Raw genomic sequence first — 16016 nt, forward strand, 5'->3', positions numbered from 1 at the left:
GATTTTGGCAGCTCATCGCATGAGTGAGCTTCAGGCACTTCCACCCTACACCACCTTTTTCCTAGCCAAATCTGTGCTGAGGACCCGGGCGGCTTTCTTGCCAGTCGTGACTCCCTTCCACGGCAATCCCTCACTCGAAAAGCTCCACTTCAACCCTCCATCGGCTAGACCCAAAAAGGATTTAAGCTTTTTAACTGATCGTACCTTGGATCATCAAGTGGAAGATCCGCTTTTTGTGAGTTTTCCCAAAGCAAATGAAAGCAAAGGCTGTGCAGAAGAGGCTCTGTCGACGTGAATAGTCATCTGCCTCCGAAAGGTCTGAGATCCCATTCCACCAAGGCTAAGTCTGTCACCACTGCATTTTCATATGGAATGCCAATCCTTGGTATCTAGCAGGCTGTGATAGGGGTGCCGGTACATACACTCATGAAGCACTACTGCCTTGATAGGCAGTTGTGACAGAAATGACACTTCACCCACTATGGCCGGTAAGACTTTTTGGTGTGAGTCCACTACACAGACCCTCCACCGGGGAAGGTACTACTATTGTATGTAAGGTGAAGAATATGTGTTTGGAACTATTGATCTGAAGAACCATTTACTTACCTTTGATAACACACTTGTTGGTGCAATGACAGACTCCTTCCTCAACTAAATTCCCCCAGCCCAAACCTCACTTCCCCGTTCTATGGAGCTGCCTCTTTTTAACATATTAAAAGGTCCAAAGTTAGAATCCAGCACACTGGTACCAGCAATTGTTCACGCTCTGGGCCTGAGGGTAAAGAAAGAGTAAAGAAACTGAGATCAGAGCACAGAGGCGGTGCTTGTATGCAGCTTTCTCTGTCACTTCTGGGATAGTGTAGATTAAGTTTGGAGCTTCATGGCACCACATAGCAGTACGGGGGAGCACTCCTATGAGAAAACGTTTTTGGATCCAGTCTCACCCCTGTGGAGTACTAATCTGCAATTAGATAGAGTATCTTCCAGAAAGAGTGTTATCCAATGTAACTTTTTTTTAATAACAGGTCTCTTTACAGGTAAGTAAAACAGGGTCATTAATAATAACCTTTATTTCTATATAGACCTTGATATCGCACTTCTGCTACATCTAATGACTGTAAAATAACAGGTTTGGGGGCTGAGCTAGGCAGGCTACTGTTTGATGGTATCGCAGAGGAGCGCCGTCTCTGTTCCCACTTTCTGGGCTGAAAGCGTGATTGCAGGTGACCATGCCTGTTATGTTATCGCTTGAGAAACTGGTACTGGTTGGGCATGGAATGGCCTGATTCTGATGCCTCGTTCACCATTCCAACGCCTTGAATTCAGTCTTCGATGAGGCACCTCTCACTCACCAAAAACGTCCAAGATAGCGTTGCAGCCTGGAGATTTTGTGTTTAAGGAGCAGCTGCTGTGCAGAACGCTTAAGGAGGAGGTCACCGCAGGGCATAATCATCGTTTGACAGTTGAGGAAGAGGCTCCCAGCATTTACTGTTAGCCCCTGAAGAACCATCCTAGCAGGCCGAGGGCCCCACACAGAAAGGGGAAATTATCTAAGTGTATGTCAAAGGTTGTATTGACCCTGCAGACCTCCTTGTTACATGAAAGCGGCTGAATTTTCCTTTTAATGCAAAAGGATGTTGAAGGTACATCCACCACACTTGAAAGATATGAAACTCGAAGGATTGGCATTCTCTGAACACAAGATGCTGCCAAATGCGCCCAAGTCCAGGGTATCCCAAGACCAGATATATTTTTTAATCTCTAGATGACACAGTATGCCCTGCAGGGAAAACAATAGAGGATTACAGGATGCACAGCCCCTGCACTGCTACTTAAGGCACTCATTCTCGACTTCCTAAAAGACATGCAATAGAGGATAGCGAGCCTAGACAAAAAGTCTCTTCTGTTGAGGAACGCCTAGTAGATCTCAGTGTTCTAGCTGACTAGAATGCATTTGGGCTGGGTGGTCTTCGCCATCACATACTGAAGGATGAGGGCTTGGCACATGAACATGAGGAGGCAATGAAATAACTTGAGGGCTTCAGGGAGTGCCTTGTCTCACCCTGATTATCTTAAAGAGAGAGAAGTGCACATTCTGAACATGTTCTCCCAACGAAGGATCCAGGACGTTCCACAATTGGATAAGTAAGGGAATCTGGTATTCTAAGCAAGGAGACATTGGTGTACATGGCTTCCACCCATCTGGAAATCTGCAGAGTAATAGGCTGTAGGCAAGAGACCCAAGGAACGACATGTGCGTGGCAAGACCCTTCAACATGGTGAGGCGGTGTCACCGGCAGCATCAAAAGGCTTGACTTTCTAGAGGAAGCCGCAGCAAGACTTATCACTGGCTCCAAAAGAAGCTCCCACATATCCCCTGACCTAAAATCCCTTAATTGGCTGCCTTTTGAAGCCAGAATACATCTGAAAATAGCATGTATGACACATAAAGCCATTCACCACAACGCACCTAGCTATTTGGCACAGAAACTGGTGCCCTCATGTGGGGTCAGATGTTCAAGAAGTGCTAAAAGCCTTCTACTGAAACCGCAAAGATTCAACAAGAAGAAAACATATAACCAAACCTTTTCAGGGATGGTGCCCAGAATATCGAATGCTCTACCCCCAGAAACTAGACTTAATCCGTCTACGGCATCTTTAAAAAAAGAAGTGAAATTGCTTCTCATGGCTAAATTTACTTGAGCATGGACTACTGTTATTATGCTACCCAACGTATCTTCTACATGGAAATTTTTATTATCTACTGTCCAGCCAGGTTTCCGGATACTGTATCTATATTTTGCTTGATATACATTGAATGTTTTGTTATATACCTTATACCCATGTATCTATGATAGGATGTTTACTCTATCATTGACCAGAATTGAACCTTATGTTATTTACTTTGTACTTATGTAACTAAGACACTTACCCTGTAAAGCGCTCTGATACCCGCAAGGGTCTGCTTCGCGCTATATAAAACCTTCGAATGAATAAATGAATGAATTTTGGCAGCTGGGCTGAAGGCATCTTTGTGGTCCTAGCAAAATTGTAGGGACAGATTCACTGGTAGCAAGGGCCTTTCTTGTGCGAGAGTAAAGGATGCCTTGGCATTCGGTATTCTTTAATCCGTTATTAGTTAGTGTACTAACCACTGATAGAAGGAATGAGTATGGACTCCTACCAGAGCTTGATCACTGAGATGAGTTAGATTTCTTGCTCCAAATAAAGGAGTTGATACTTGATTATATTTCTCTTTCTTTTGTAAACAAAATTTTTTAACCCAAAAAAGTAGATGATGTTACACTTAACAAATTATGCTGTGCTCATTTACTCAACTTCTGAAGGATAGAGAACTGGGCCAGTCCTGCTGGGATTTGAACTCGCGACCTGCATATTAAGTGAAGGGCATTTAGCTTTATGAGCCATACTACCAGATAATACATACACCTATCAGAAAGTGTTACCACCTTTTGGGGATGTGATAGATTTAGTATAAACATGTGACATTATAGCCTATCCTATCCTATGGGGAACGGTTTGTGTGTTCATTGGCACACTGTTTGACCATGAATTATTTGCGTATTTCATCCTTTAATTTGATTATACTGCTGCTTTGAAAGTTTTTAACATTTATGGCAATGTGTAAAGACAATTGACGATGTGGGCTGTGCTCTTATCCTTCCCAGATAAAGATGTGGGATCTGAGAACTGTGAAGTATGTGAAGCAATATGAGGGAAATCACAATGAATACGCCAGCCTGCCTTTGCATATCTGTGAAGAGAAAGGATTGCTCCTAACAGGTGTTAATTTTATTCTTTTTTGATCTATGCATGTGTTAGTTCATAGAAAGGATGTTGTGTAGTTAGACCTACATTACTTGCCTGGTATAGTTTTTTGTGGGTTATGACTAATACTGTTCTAATTCTGTTTCATTATAATATGTGCAGACTGCCATGTTCCACTGTATTAAGATTGCAGTCAAGTTTGTGTGCATCAGTCAATGTTCAGAACTATACCTTAGTAGATAAAAATAGATTTAGTGCCCTGTTCAACAAAACATTACCTTCACTTTTCACATTGGAGACTCAGCTTGCATTTCAATGGAATATTGTTCTCATAGAGAAAATTGTTTTATTGATTTTATGTGCTTTTGCAGTTTTCAGAGGCCAGCGGCTTTAGAGGGCATCCAGATGTTGAACAGCAGTGTAGGCAAAGTTGCGGGTACCTATTACACAGATGAACCGCCCAGTTATGGGTTCACTTACCAGTATGCAGTAGTGGGAGGGGATCTCAAACAAAAGGGAGCTTATACCCCTCCATCAAAAGCCGATGTACCAACGTTTGCATGGGGCTACTAATGGTGAATCAGTATTACGTACCTAACAGTATTAATCAGCGTTTTGCTGTAGTCATACTGGCAGTGTGTGCAGATGAGGAGGTGCAGTGGAGGTATGGAGAAATGTGTCCCAGTGGCCAAAGAGACCTTTCCAGGTGTGTGGGGGTACCCAACAAGTCCTCTTTGACCTGCACTCCAATCGCCCCTGGGCCAAGCAAATTAAAACAATGGTCTGCTTAGCTCCTATTTCAGCTCCTCAGGTTGAATTGGGAATAAGCGCTCTCTGCCCAGACATGTCTGTCTAGCTCATTCAATTAAAGGCTGCTTTGGTAGGTGCTCTTTGCAGTGTTCAGATGGCCATAGTGTTACAAAGATTTAATGCAATCTATTATTGACAAGAGCTGTCAGTATGGTTTACAGAGGATACCAGAGCAGTGTGTATGGAGTGATCCTACAGATTATTACAGTACCAGCTACTGGCCTGTAGGACATCAACACATTGCTGTGTGGGACCAGCCAAGTCAGTTTAGTGGGAAATAGGAGTTTATGTGATGTTTTGCATGACTAGCTTTATAATGTCCTTGTCTAGGGCTATGTAGACAGGTACAGGTTACACCATACAGTGACGTTTTACCCTCTTTCCGTGATGAGAAGCAGAGAGAATGTAAGTTCTTAAAGTAGAAATGCAGACATGGGTGGAGAGTGATAATGAAGTGCATAAGGACTGGTTAATGGGGTGTTGTTGCAGTCACTTAATTGGAGATCAAATGGCTACTGCCGTTAAAAAGTAGATAGAACGGATGTATACCATTATCTACCTGGTAGGTCTCGGGGAGAGTTGATGTGTAAGAGCAATGGACCTCATAATTTCTTTCAACTAGATGGGTGACACTCAACAGTGATCCTGAAACTCCATGTCTAAGTATGTATCACACTTCAGCTGCTGTGCCTTTCACTTCAGATCACTCCTACACAGAAGCTCTATTGTCCAGATTAAATCCACCATTAGTATCCTTATACAAAATCATACTAGGAATAATAGTTCTCCCCAGTTCACACTTGTTGGCCTGTGTTTTCATTCTCCTGCTAGTGTCCTGGTGGGAGGACTCAATCAAAATACTCAGCTAATGTTATGACATTGCTTCAGTAGTGGTGCTTGAAAAGTGTGAAGTAGCACAGTGAGCCCACCAACAAGGCCTACACCAGTGCAGAGCTTCCTGCACCACGCTGTAACTGTAGCCTAGCATGACCACAGTCCGAGGACGTTGACTGCATTAGCACATGTGCCAGCACTTTACTCAAATGATATAACGCAACAATTCAGAGCCCCAGTGCACCTTTTTTCAGGAGCACTGGGCTTAATAAAAACTCAAGTCCATTTCTAAAGCAAAGCACAGCAATGGGGTAACATCTATCAAACTCTAACAGTAAGTCCAACTAGTCCTCTACTTTTGAACACCCCAAGCCTCCCCTTTGAGATAATGTACAGCTCTAGAACTGTGCTTGCACCACCAATTTCGAATATCAGTGAAGGTTATATCTTTGAGTTGCATTTTTTATTTAGCATTACATGGTTGTTCAGGTATACGTTAATGTTAATGTTAAAATATTTTTATATAGCGCACGGCTACTCCGGGGAGTGTCCCGGCGCTTTAATAAAAACTAAGAAACAGACATCGGGGGCAAAAAGGGACCAAGCAACGGACCTACTGGACAAAGAGCCAGGACTTTAGCTCCCTCCTGAAACCCAGTAGACTTGCGTTGAGTCTCATGGACACTGGCAGGGAATTCCAAAGCTTGGGAGCTAAATAGCGGAAAGAGCGTCCACCAATCATGGCCCGTCTAATTGATGGAACTTGAGCCAGAGCCAAGGAAGCTGACCTTAGCATCCTCGTAGGCAGATAGAATGCCAAACAATTTCATATGTATTTAGCTCCTGTGCCATGAAGCGCCTTGAAGGTCAGTGAGAGAGCCTTAAAAGTCACTCGCTTTTTAATAGGGAGCCAGTGAAGATTTTTTAATAAAATAGTCGCACTAGTTCTGCGATGAAGCCCGTAAATGGCTCTAGCAGCAGCATTCTGCATGACCTGCAGGTGAGAAAAAAGAAGCTCCGGCAGGCCCAGATAAAGAACATTGGAATAGTCCAAACGTGACCCGATGAGCGCCTGGACCGTAACCTTCCGATGGCAAAAAGCCAACAAAGGAAGAAATGTTCTCAGCATCTTAATAATACCGAAGCATTTGCCAACAAGACCCAAGACCTGAGGCTTCAAGGTAAGACCGTCGTCTATCTGAACCCCCAGATTCTTGGCCCTGGAGGACACAGCTGCGGGGGGAAACATAGCCGGCGGCCACCAGGACTGCCATCTGGGGTCGGCGGGACAGCCAAAAAACAGCAGCTCCTACTTGTCGGAGTTGCATTTCAGGCTGTGTCGTTCGAACCACTCAAAAACGGCCCCCAAACAGCCTCTGATCTGCCCCCCATCGAAGTCTGACCCCTTCTGACTGGTAAAAAGAAGCTGGGTGTCATCAGCATAGGACACGATCTGGGCACCGAAAGACTCCGCTAGAGCTGCCAGGGGTGCCATATAGATGTTAAAAAGCGTAGGGCTCAAAACAGAGCCCTGAGGCACCCCTCCCTCAAGAGGTGGCATCTCAGCAGAGAACAGAGGGGCCCAGACCGTTTGCCGGCGGCCGGCTAGAAAGGACTTAAACCAATTAAGCACTGCTCCCCGCAGCCCAATCGTTGTTCAGGGATTGCAATATCCAGCTCCTCACACTCTACTGCATCTGCTTGCTTCTTGTGAAACTGCACTCCAAGAAGGCTGTATCTATTTCTGAATCCAAGTAGCCTTATCTCCTAATAGAATATTGCTTCCTGATATACTGGTAAACCTCTACTCTGGCTGCTTGCCAGCAAAATAACTCCATCTAGTTTAATGCTTGATTCAAGACCCCACCTTCCAGACAGCCGCTGTGTTTCTGAGCTCTGTTTTTACCTGTGTCTTTTTGTCTCACCCACATCTATTCATTTCATCCATTCTCATTTTTTCTGTAGTCTTCAACCCTCATTCCGTTCCCTGCTGTGGATAGCGCTCTGCCACTGATTGTGTTTTGCAGCTTACCCACTTGTCTGTTTCTCTGTCGTTCTAATTGCAGTTTTACCTACTCCTGTACAGGACTAATGTGCATGAGTGCCTGCTGGGGGCCACTGCTGATCCTTAAACTGGTTGCAGCAGCACCTGTGAGTATTCTGTTACAGTTGGACTTGTTGTGCTGCTGTGGAACCAGTTACAGACACTTCCAAGGCATATCCTATCCATGGATATTTGCCAGGCAGTATCTGTGAGAGCCTAGTTTATGTTGGCTAAGAGGAGTTGCTGTAAACTTAATTTCTTACCTTAAATCCTAAGTATATATATGTTACACTGCTATTTATTTACAAGCAAGATTCTACTTCTCAGCACTTGATCGTCCATAGCTGCTTGGTACATGCAGAACTCAGTACTCATTATTAAGCTACTCATCATCAATTATCCGTCATTAGATTATCACTTATAGGCATATACATTGATTATTGCCACTTGCGTAGGAGATCCCTGTAAATCTTTTCAACTGAAAGAAATGAAACACTCTAATGTAATAAAACACTTCTAAAGTTCATTTGTCATTATAATTAAAAATGATCAGTTGGATAATGAAGCACAGCTTATTGATCCTACTCTTCTTTGCGATATACCTACACCTACATGCAACACCAAGGACCTTCACTGGCAAGAAAAGCTAGATCACAGAGTCGTTCAGTAGCAGACACCCCAGCTGTCACAGACCACTGTCGGCAATATTGAAAATAGGCCAGTGGTAGCTCTAACACAGCTCCTTCTAAAACACAACAAACCCCACGTCTGAGTACGCTCCAATGGTGCAGCCTTCCCTCATCCATGCAAGCTAGCAGCAGGCACTAACACCAGTGATTGCAGATATGAAGTGCTTTGCAAAAAGCTGCCTGACTGGGAGAAGAGTAACATTGACTAGGCGTTCTGAAGTCTAAGCACACTCGCGTCCCCACCCATTTTGGCCAGTGACATAAAAGACCTCAAATCAAGGAACATCAAAGCTATATGCTTTAACCCAGGCTCAACCTACACAATTATCTGCATCCTCATTATGATGTGGACTTTGCAAGATGCCCATGGGCTTGATATCTCACCTGATAATGGACTGAGATCACCATTTGCATACCTTTGCAGTGGTAAGGCGATGTGCAGCTGGGGACTTTTGAGATGAAGACATCTGACATCCTACAGACGGAGCCAATCACATCTGAGCCCTTGTCTCAATGAGGCCCTCACTGGCGCATTAATGGGCGCCTGTTCAAAGCAATGTTCTTTCCTTGTAGGCAATAAGCAGGTGGCCAAATGTCATAGACCAGTGTCTGGTGACCCTGATTTTCTCACTAAACATTCTACTCCAGAGAGTCTGGTTGTTCAGGCTTCAGCTAGCAAGGTGAACCCCAATTCATTCCCCACTACGACTCTGACTGGGGAGTCAAGGATTGAGGCGTTTGGAATATAAAGGTTCCTTTCAGCTAACCTGGCATTGAGATCAATCAATGGAGTCTGCTTGTTGGGCTTGTAAGAAATGACTACCCAATTCAAGGAATAATCACAACCCGTATCCGGGTGTACCCTCAAAGTCAGTAAAAAGAACATGAGCTTAGTCCCCTGTAGTTATGGTGCAGACAGGCTTAACTTTGGGCAATGTGTAAAGTATTAATTTTGTACCAAAACAGTAAGATATTAGAAATGCAAGTCAATATAAATACCAAACCAAATTAGAAAATCAGAGTAAAATGTAATAAAAATTTCACTAAAATGACAAAAATACCAATACGAGAAATCGGAGATATGATTTTAAAAAATATAAGTAGGAATTGCACCAATAAGCATAAAGTGCAGATGATAGTCAATGGCCGCTGTACACTGGGACCTAGGCGCTATTGGATGCGGACGGTGCTGGAGCGTGGATCAGATTCACCAACCAGGTTCATCCTGGTCAAAGATTTGACTTTCTGATTTTAGTCCTTTAAGTCACAATCCACCACAGGGGTACACTTCTAAAACCCCTCAGGACCTCAGTGGAGGCTCTTGAAGACTCACAGGGTGTCAGGCAGCTGCTGCTGTATAGATGCAGTATCAGTCTCCCCAGCCACTACTGCAGTCTCCCCAGACCTTTCAAAGCCAGTGTCTTGCATCTGGCAGGCAATGTGCATCAGTCCTCTCAGTCCCTTTCCCCTGTGGCAACAGCCACCAAGACGCTTTAGCTTGCCGTTAGTGCCACACACTTACCATGTAGGAGGTAGGCTCCAGCATTTTCTCCTAGATTTCACAGAATCGGGCCTGCGTGAAGGTAGTTTGTGGAGACTGGGGTTGGACCACGACTTCAGAGTCTGTGGCAATTGCACCCACCTGACTCAAAAGCTATATTGGCAGGCAAAGCTAAACTCTGAAGCAGGACCAGGAGGACACAAGGCGACAAAGGAAAGCACCTCTTTCGCTGTTATGATGCGAAGGGCAGCTGAAGTATTAGACCTATAATTGCCAACCATGGAAGTGAAAACCAGTGTTTTGCCCGAAGTTTTGCAAACTGGCTGAATGAAGGAATGTATGACGTTACAACGCATACATTCACAACGCAACTTTTACAACGCAAGATCCATTATAACGCATGCTATTACAACTCATGCCATTACAACACAGATGCTATTACAACGCATGCCATTACAACGTAAGTATAGGTAAGTATATCATGTTATTAATATTAATTTATTTTTAATTACAAAAATGTTTATTAATTTATTCAAATTATTTTTTAATTGTATTTAATATATTTTAATTTACTATACTAACTCCAGGGGGGTGTAATAGTAGGATAAGTGTTGGATAGTGTAGGGGTTAAAATTACTATTCTAACTCCAGGGGGGTGTAATAGTAGGGTAAGTGTTGGATAGAGTAGGGGTTAAAATTACTATTCTAACTCCAGGGGGGTTTAATATTAGGGTAAGTGTTGAATACAGTAGGGGTTAAAATTACTATTCTAACTCCAGGTGGGTGTAATAGTAGGGTAAGTATTGGATAGTGTATGGGTTAAAATTACTATTCTAACTCCAGGGGTTGTAATAGTAGGGTAAGTGTTGGATAGTGTAGGGGTTAAAATTACTATTCTAACTCCAGGGGGTGTAATAGTAGGATAAGTGTTGGATAGAGTAGGGGTTAAAATTACTATTCTAACTCCAAGGGGTTTAATTAAAATAATTTAAATTAAAATTAAGTTTAATTAAAATATTAAAATTTATGTAAGTAAATTAAATCATTAAAAAAATATTAAATGTAATTAAAATATAATTATTATAAATATAATTATTTTAAGTAAATTAAATTAAAGTATTACATGTAATTTGTTTAAATTAATTTATAATTAAAATTAAATTAAAATTTAAAATTATTAAAATAATTAAATTAATTTAAGAAAATTAAATTAAAATTACATTAATATTATTTAAATTAAATACTTGCCCATACTTACTTTGTAATGACATGCGTTGTAATAGCATCTGTGTTGTAATGGCATGCGTTGTAATAGCATGCGTTGTAGTTTAGTTGTAATGGTAGTGCGTTGTGAAAGTTGCGTTGTGATGGTTGTTTCCCGAATGAAGCACTTACTTAATCCCTTTTAGGCACTTGGGTCAAGCCCTGTTTTGGGCTGCCTATCAATAGACAGGTTGCCTGTCGCCATTACCCAGTTTTCTCCTATCTCGACATCTGACATGTGAAGGCAGGCTCTCTCCAGACAGCCAACCACATCCAGAGGGACAACACAGGCCGAGCCACATGTGTTCCGACAACGCAAGCGCTACCATGCTTGCCTTAACCATGCATATGCGTGATTAAGACAGTGTGCAGTCTAGCTGCTATCAGGCCAAAGCAGGAAGGTTCGAGTGAGAACGCTGTGAGGTAAGTGGGGCTGGGTTTTGGGGGCAGTTTGTAAGGGTTGGGGGTAGTTGGTATGGGTTAGGTGTACTTTTCAGGGCTGGGGGCGGGGTAGTTTGTCGGATGGGGTCGGGTAGTTTTCAGGACTGGGAGAGCAGGCTAGTTTTTAAGGCTCCGGTGTAGGTGTTGGGTAGTTTTTTAAATTAGATGTTAGGGTTTTAGGCGTCAGGGCAGTGGAAGGGATTGGAATAGTTTTAGGGACAGCACGGAGTGGGAGGGGTCTGGGTAGTGTATGTTAAGGGGCTGGGTTTTAGGCCTCAGGGGACGGGGAATGGGTAGTCTGGTAGTTTTTAGGACTTAGGGTAGGGTAGTTTTTAGGGCTGTGGGTCGCAGTAGTTTTTTAAATTAGGGGTTAGGTTTTAGGCCTCAGGGCGGTGGAAGGGGTTGGATAGTTTTAGGGCCAGCACGGGGTGGGGGTGTTGGGGTAGTGTTTGTTAAGGGGCAGAATTTTAGGCCTCAGGGAGAGGGGAATGGGTAGCTTTCAGGGAAGGTTTTGGGCCTCAAGGCAGTGGGGGCAGGTAGGGGGTTTGTAATTTAGAGTTTAGGGTGGGGGAGGAGGGTCCGAGTAGTGGCGACCCTAGCTACGCATACCCCCCTTACCATTCATTTCTTTACCACGAAATTGCGGGGTAAAAACATGCGTGGAAAAGGCATGTGTGGTTAAAACTCATTTGTGGTTTGGGGTGCGTGGTAGATGCACACGTGGTTTAGCCATGCATGCCTCTATAATATAACCCGTCCAGACTACAGGGAAGCTCCTAACATAGTTGTGGTTCACTAAAGATCTGCAGTGGTGACCATTGGACAGTGAATGGATCAGTGACAATCCCCTCTCCTTACCCCACCCAGAACTGACTGTGGTCACAGATGTATCATTACTGGTTTGGCCATTTGGGAGAAATGGCAATCAGAGGACTTTGGTCTCTAATGGAGACTCAAATCCAGATCAACTTGTTGGAGTTGAGGGCGATTCATTTAGCGCTGAAGGCCTTCCTACTGCCTAGGAAAGGTGGGATTCATGGATGACACTATTGCCATGTGGTAGTGCAATCAGCCGCTGGCAACTAGAGGATCATGAATGGCAGTTGCACCTGGAGGTAGCATAGGCCGTCTTTCAGCAGTGGGAACAACCTGGACTTGATTTTGTTTTGCTACTTTACAAAACGTGCAATGTCAGCACTTCTGTGTGCTGGAGTTTCCAAAGCAGCTCTCGCTTAGAGCAGCATTCTGTGTAGAGTGGAGCTCAGGAATCATTTATGCCTTCCGGCCACTACTACTTCTGCCCCGCGTTCAGACGAAGATCAGGAATGACTGGGCCCAAGTCATGTTTGTGGCTCCAGATTGGACCAGAAGGGTATGGTACCAGGACTTCCTGTGCATGAACATCTGTTCTCTGATCGACCTGTCGAGTTAGGAGGCTCTTTTGCAGCAACCGGACAGCCTGTTTCACCCTGGCCTGCACTCCTTGCATCTCCGTGCTTGAAGATTAAGCGGTGGCACTTAACTTCCACCTGCATCCCAAGATCGTTGTTGTCATCTTGGCAGCAAGGCATCCCTCCACTAAATTGTATATGTCAGCTGTAGGGACACATTTGTGAATTGTTGCGGCATCTGACAAACTGACCCTTCACCGGAAAAGTTGTCCGAAGTTTTGTTGTTTGGTATGTCCCTAGTCCACTAAACTTGCCTTGGATGCGGATAAGGGCTACTTATTGGCTCTTTCGACCTTCCTCCGGTTTCCAGATCAGCCTTCATTATGTAAGTCACTCTTTGTGATGCGCTTTTTGAAAGGTTTGCAACTTTTGTGTCCACCAAAACACTTTGCGATGCCTGATGGGATTTAAACTTTGTCCTCATATCATTGATGTGCACCTCGTTTGAGCAGTTGCATAGTTGTCCTTTGAGACTTCTGACCGTAAAGGCAGTGTTTATCATCACCATAACATCAGCTAGATGTGTTTGCAAACCTTCCCAGCTTCACCTCATCCTGCTAAGGAAGAATAGAGACTCCATTGTTTTAATTCTAAAAGAGCCTTGCGTTTCTATATCGAATGTACCAAGGAACAGTGAGTGGACGGTCAGTTCTTTGTATGGTTTTTTGGAGCAAAGAAGCAGTCAAAAAATGGATCATCTCCTTATGGATCATTCTTGCATAAAGATCTGCTATGCATTAGGGAAACGCTGCCCACAGAGGGCGTGCGTACACATTCTTCTTCTTCCAGGGCCAACGCTGCGATCACTGTATTAGCATGCAGAGTGCTTGACCTGGTAATTTGTCAGCCTTATCGTGGGCTCTGCTACACCCATACACAAAGCACTATTGCGTTGACAGGTCAATCAAAAGGCGCATTTTGCCCGCTTTTCCTGTAGAACATTTTGGTTTGAGACAGTTCACAGACCCGCCAACAAAGAAGGTACTGCTTTGCTATCTATTCACAAGATGAGGAATCTGCTGTTCGAAGCCTTTGGTAACGATTTTTCGGACAGATTTATCTAACCACAAATTCCTCACTAACCTTCATATGTCTGTGTTCTGTGAACTGGTCTTTTCCATATAAAAAGGTCCCCATCTAGAGATTTGCCCACTGGTCATACCAATTTGCAGATGGGCTCTGCATCAGAGGGTGTGGACAGCCTAAATGGAACTAATGTCAGCACACATGGGTGGGGCATATATCTGGCTCTGCTCATCACTACCGGAGGGGGATAACTTTGGTCCTGATGCCATCTAGCGGAGCACAGAAGAACTTTCAGAAAGTTTCTGGATCCAGTCTGAGGCCTGAGGATTATTCACAAGGTGAGATAGAGTATCCACCAGAAAGATTGTTACTGAAGATAAATCTCTCAACCTCATAAACTAATGCCAAAGCCGAAACCTCAGTCTGTAATATATATGAATCACCTCTACTGCAGGTCTATCGAGTCCCATGGCAGGGTGATGTATATTAAAGAGTAACACGTGTATTTTTATATGTCCTAACGGTAAACCCCCCAAATTGTTGGTTTTACTGCAGAAACATTAGTAACCTCAGTTGCGAGTACAGGGTTACACGCTGACAGGTCAGCTGTGCTATCTTCTGAATGAAACTACTAAAGCTGATACATTTTCAAGAAGTGCAACTTTTAGAAAGTTGCCGCTATGTTGCCCAAGTCTGCCTTTGGCCACTCGCAGGTGTTGGCCACCAGTCATCCTTCTGCCCTCTTGGGGAGAAGTGTGAATGACTCCCAGGAGTGCGAACAATAAAGGCCTGCCCTGGGAAGCGAAGTCACCTCTCTTTGGCAGGAAGCCACACAGGGTGTGAGCCCAAAACGACGAGCTTAAAGGGGAAGCTGCCTTTGAAGGGAAAATGGTGAACATACATGAGAGGCTACTCTTTTGTTGAGTTAAACGGCTTGATGTTGGAGACCTGGAGGGGCAACAAGTTGCCAACCTGTTTTTTTCATGTTCATGTAGCCATCAGGCACCACACCGGTAAGGTAGGCTACCAAGCTCCACACGCAGGGCCCGATTCACAAAGAGGCTCCACAGTCACGGCAGAGGATCCGCATTCATGGTAGAGGCTCCTCATTTGTGGCAGAAGCTTCGTGTGGCGCACTCTCTGCACCCACCACTGCAGAGTCTCTGCCATAACTGCGGAGGCTCTTTGTGAATCGGGCCCTGAGAGAGGGGCCTGTCATCTTGGGAGTGGGCAGAATAAAACGCATTGGGATAGCTGGATGCCAAACATTGCAGGAATATTTTCAAAAAACAAGGGGGACCCAATCAGTGCCTAGGGACCTTGGGCAATCAATTATTATGAAAAACAGTGGTCCATAGGATTAAGTTTTCACAAAGACAAATGCAAATATAGACTCCAATTAGTACTATATTGACAAGTTTTTCAGTACCCAGCCGGGTCTGAAATTTTATTTCAAATATAAACAAATTTAAAAGACCATCAAGGAGGTCTAATGTGACAGTTGATAGGGTACAAGCCTGTACCTATCCGAAAGTACACTCAAAAGAATTCAAAGGTAGGAAGAGAGCAAAAAAAGGAGGGTAAAGAATATCAGGCAAAAAGAACAGCGGAGCCAATTGTCCCTTGCATCAATAGCATATTAGCACGGCAAGTTCAGACAACCAATTCATGTAACAGTGTAAACACAATGGGAAAGTTACAGAATCGGAGTAAGTGTCGACGGCGTTTCGATCCCCGGCTCCTAGTGAACTGGGATCATCATCAGGACTGTAACAATGTATTGCCTGTATGTGCTTTTTTTTAAAAAACCTGTTAGAAATTACAATTTACAGAAATGAGAGAAAAAAAGGAAAAAGAGAAAATTCTGTTTAAATACGGCACTAATTACAGGTAAAATGCACGTAGTATTCATTTATGTCATGCCATTGTGATCATGTTGGTGTCATCCACACGTCTTTTAGTGTTCCAATTACATGCTTTATCAAAACGTGCGAAAAACGTTTAAGTTAAGGCCGACTTGGATAGTTGCGCCGTGAGCCTTTAAACGCTAACGTGGTTGTGGCTATATGTGTCGCTTAAAAGAGTGGCGCAGTGGTGAAGCAATATCTTACGCTCATTCTATTGCGTGCGTTCAGCCCGATGAGCTTAAACACAATTCGGACAATAGA

At 43.8% G+C, this 16016-nt stretch overlaps 1 protein-coding gene across 9 annotated transcripts in view; it reads left to right on the forward strand.

The window, feature by feature from the left end:
* Positions 1 to 16016, forward strand: part of DCAF4 (DDB1 and CUL4 associated factor 4) — a 241436-nt gene that overhangs the window by 214364 nt on the left and 11056 nt on the right. For all 9 annotated transcript variants that reach the window (XM_078659484.1, XM_078659486.1, XM_078659482.1 and 6 more), the window contains one exon: positions 3690 to 3804. In XM_078659484.1, coding sequence (XP_078515610.1) covers positions 3690 to 3804 — 115 coding nt within the window. The remainder of the gene's footprint in view (positions 1 to 3689; positions 3805 to 16016) is intronic.

This window comes from Lissotriton helveticus, chromosome 9, assembly GCF_964261635.1.
Source record: "Lissotriton helveticus chromosome 9, aLisHel1.1, whole genome shotgun sequence".
Taxonomy (NCBI): Eukaryota; Metazoa; Chordata; class Amphibia; order Caudata; family Salamandridae; genus Lissotriton; species Lissotriton helveticus.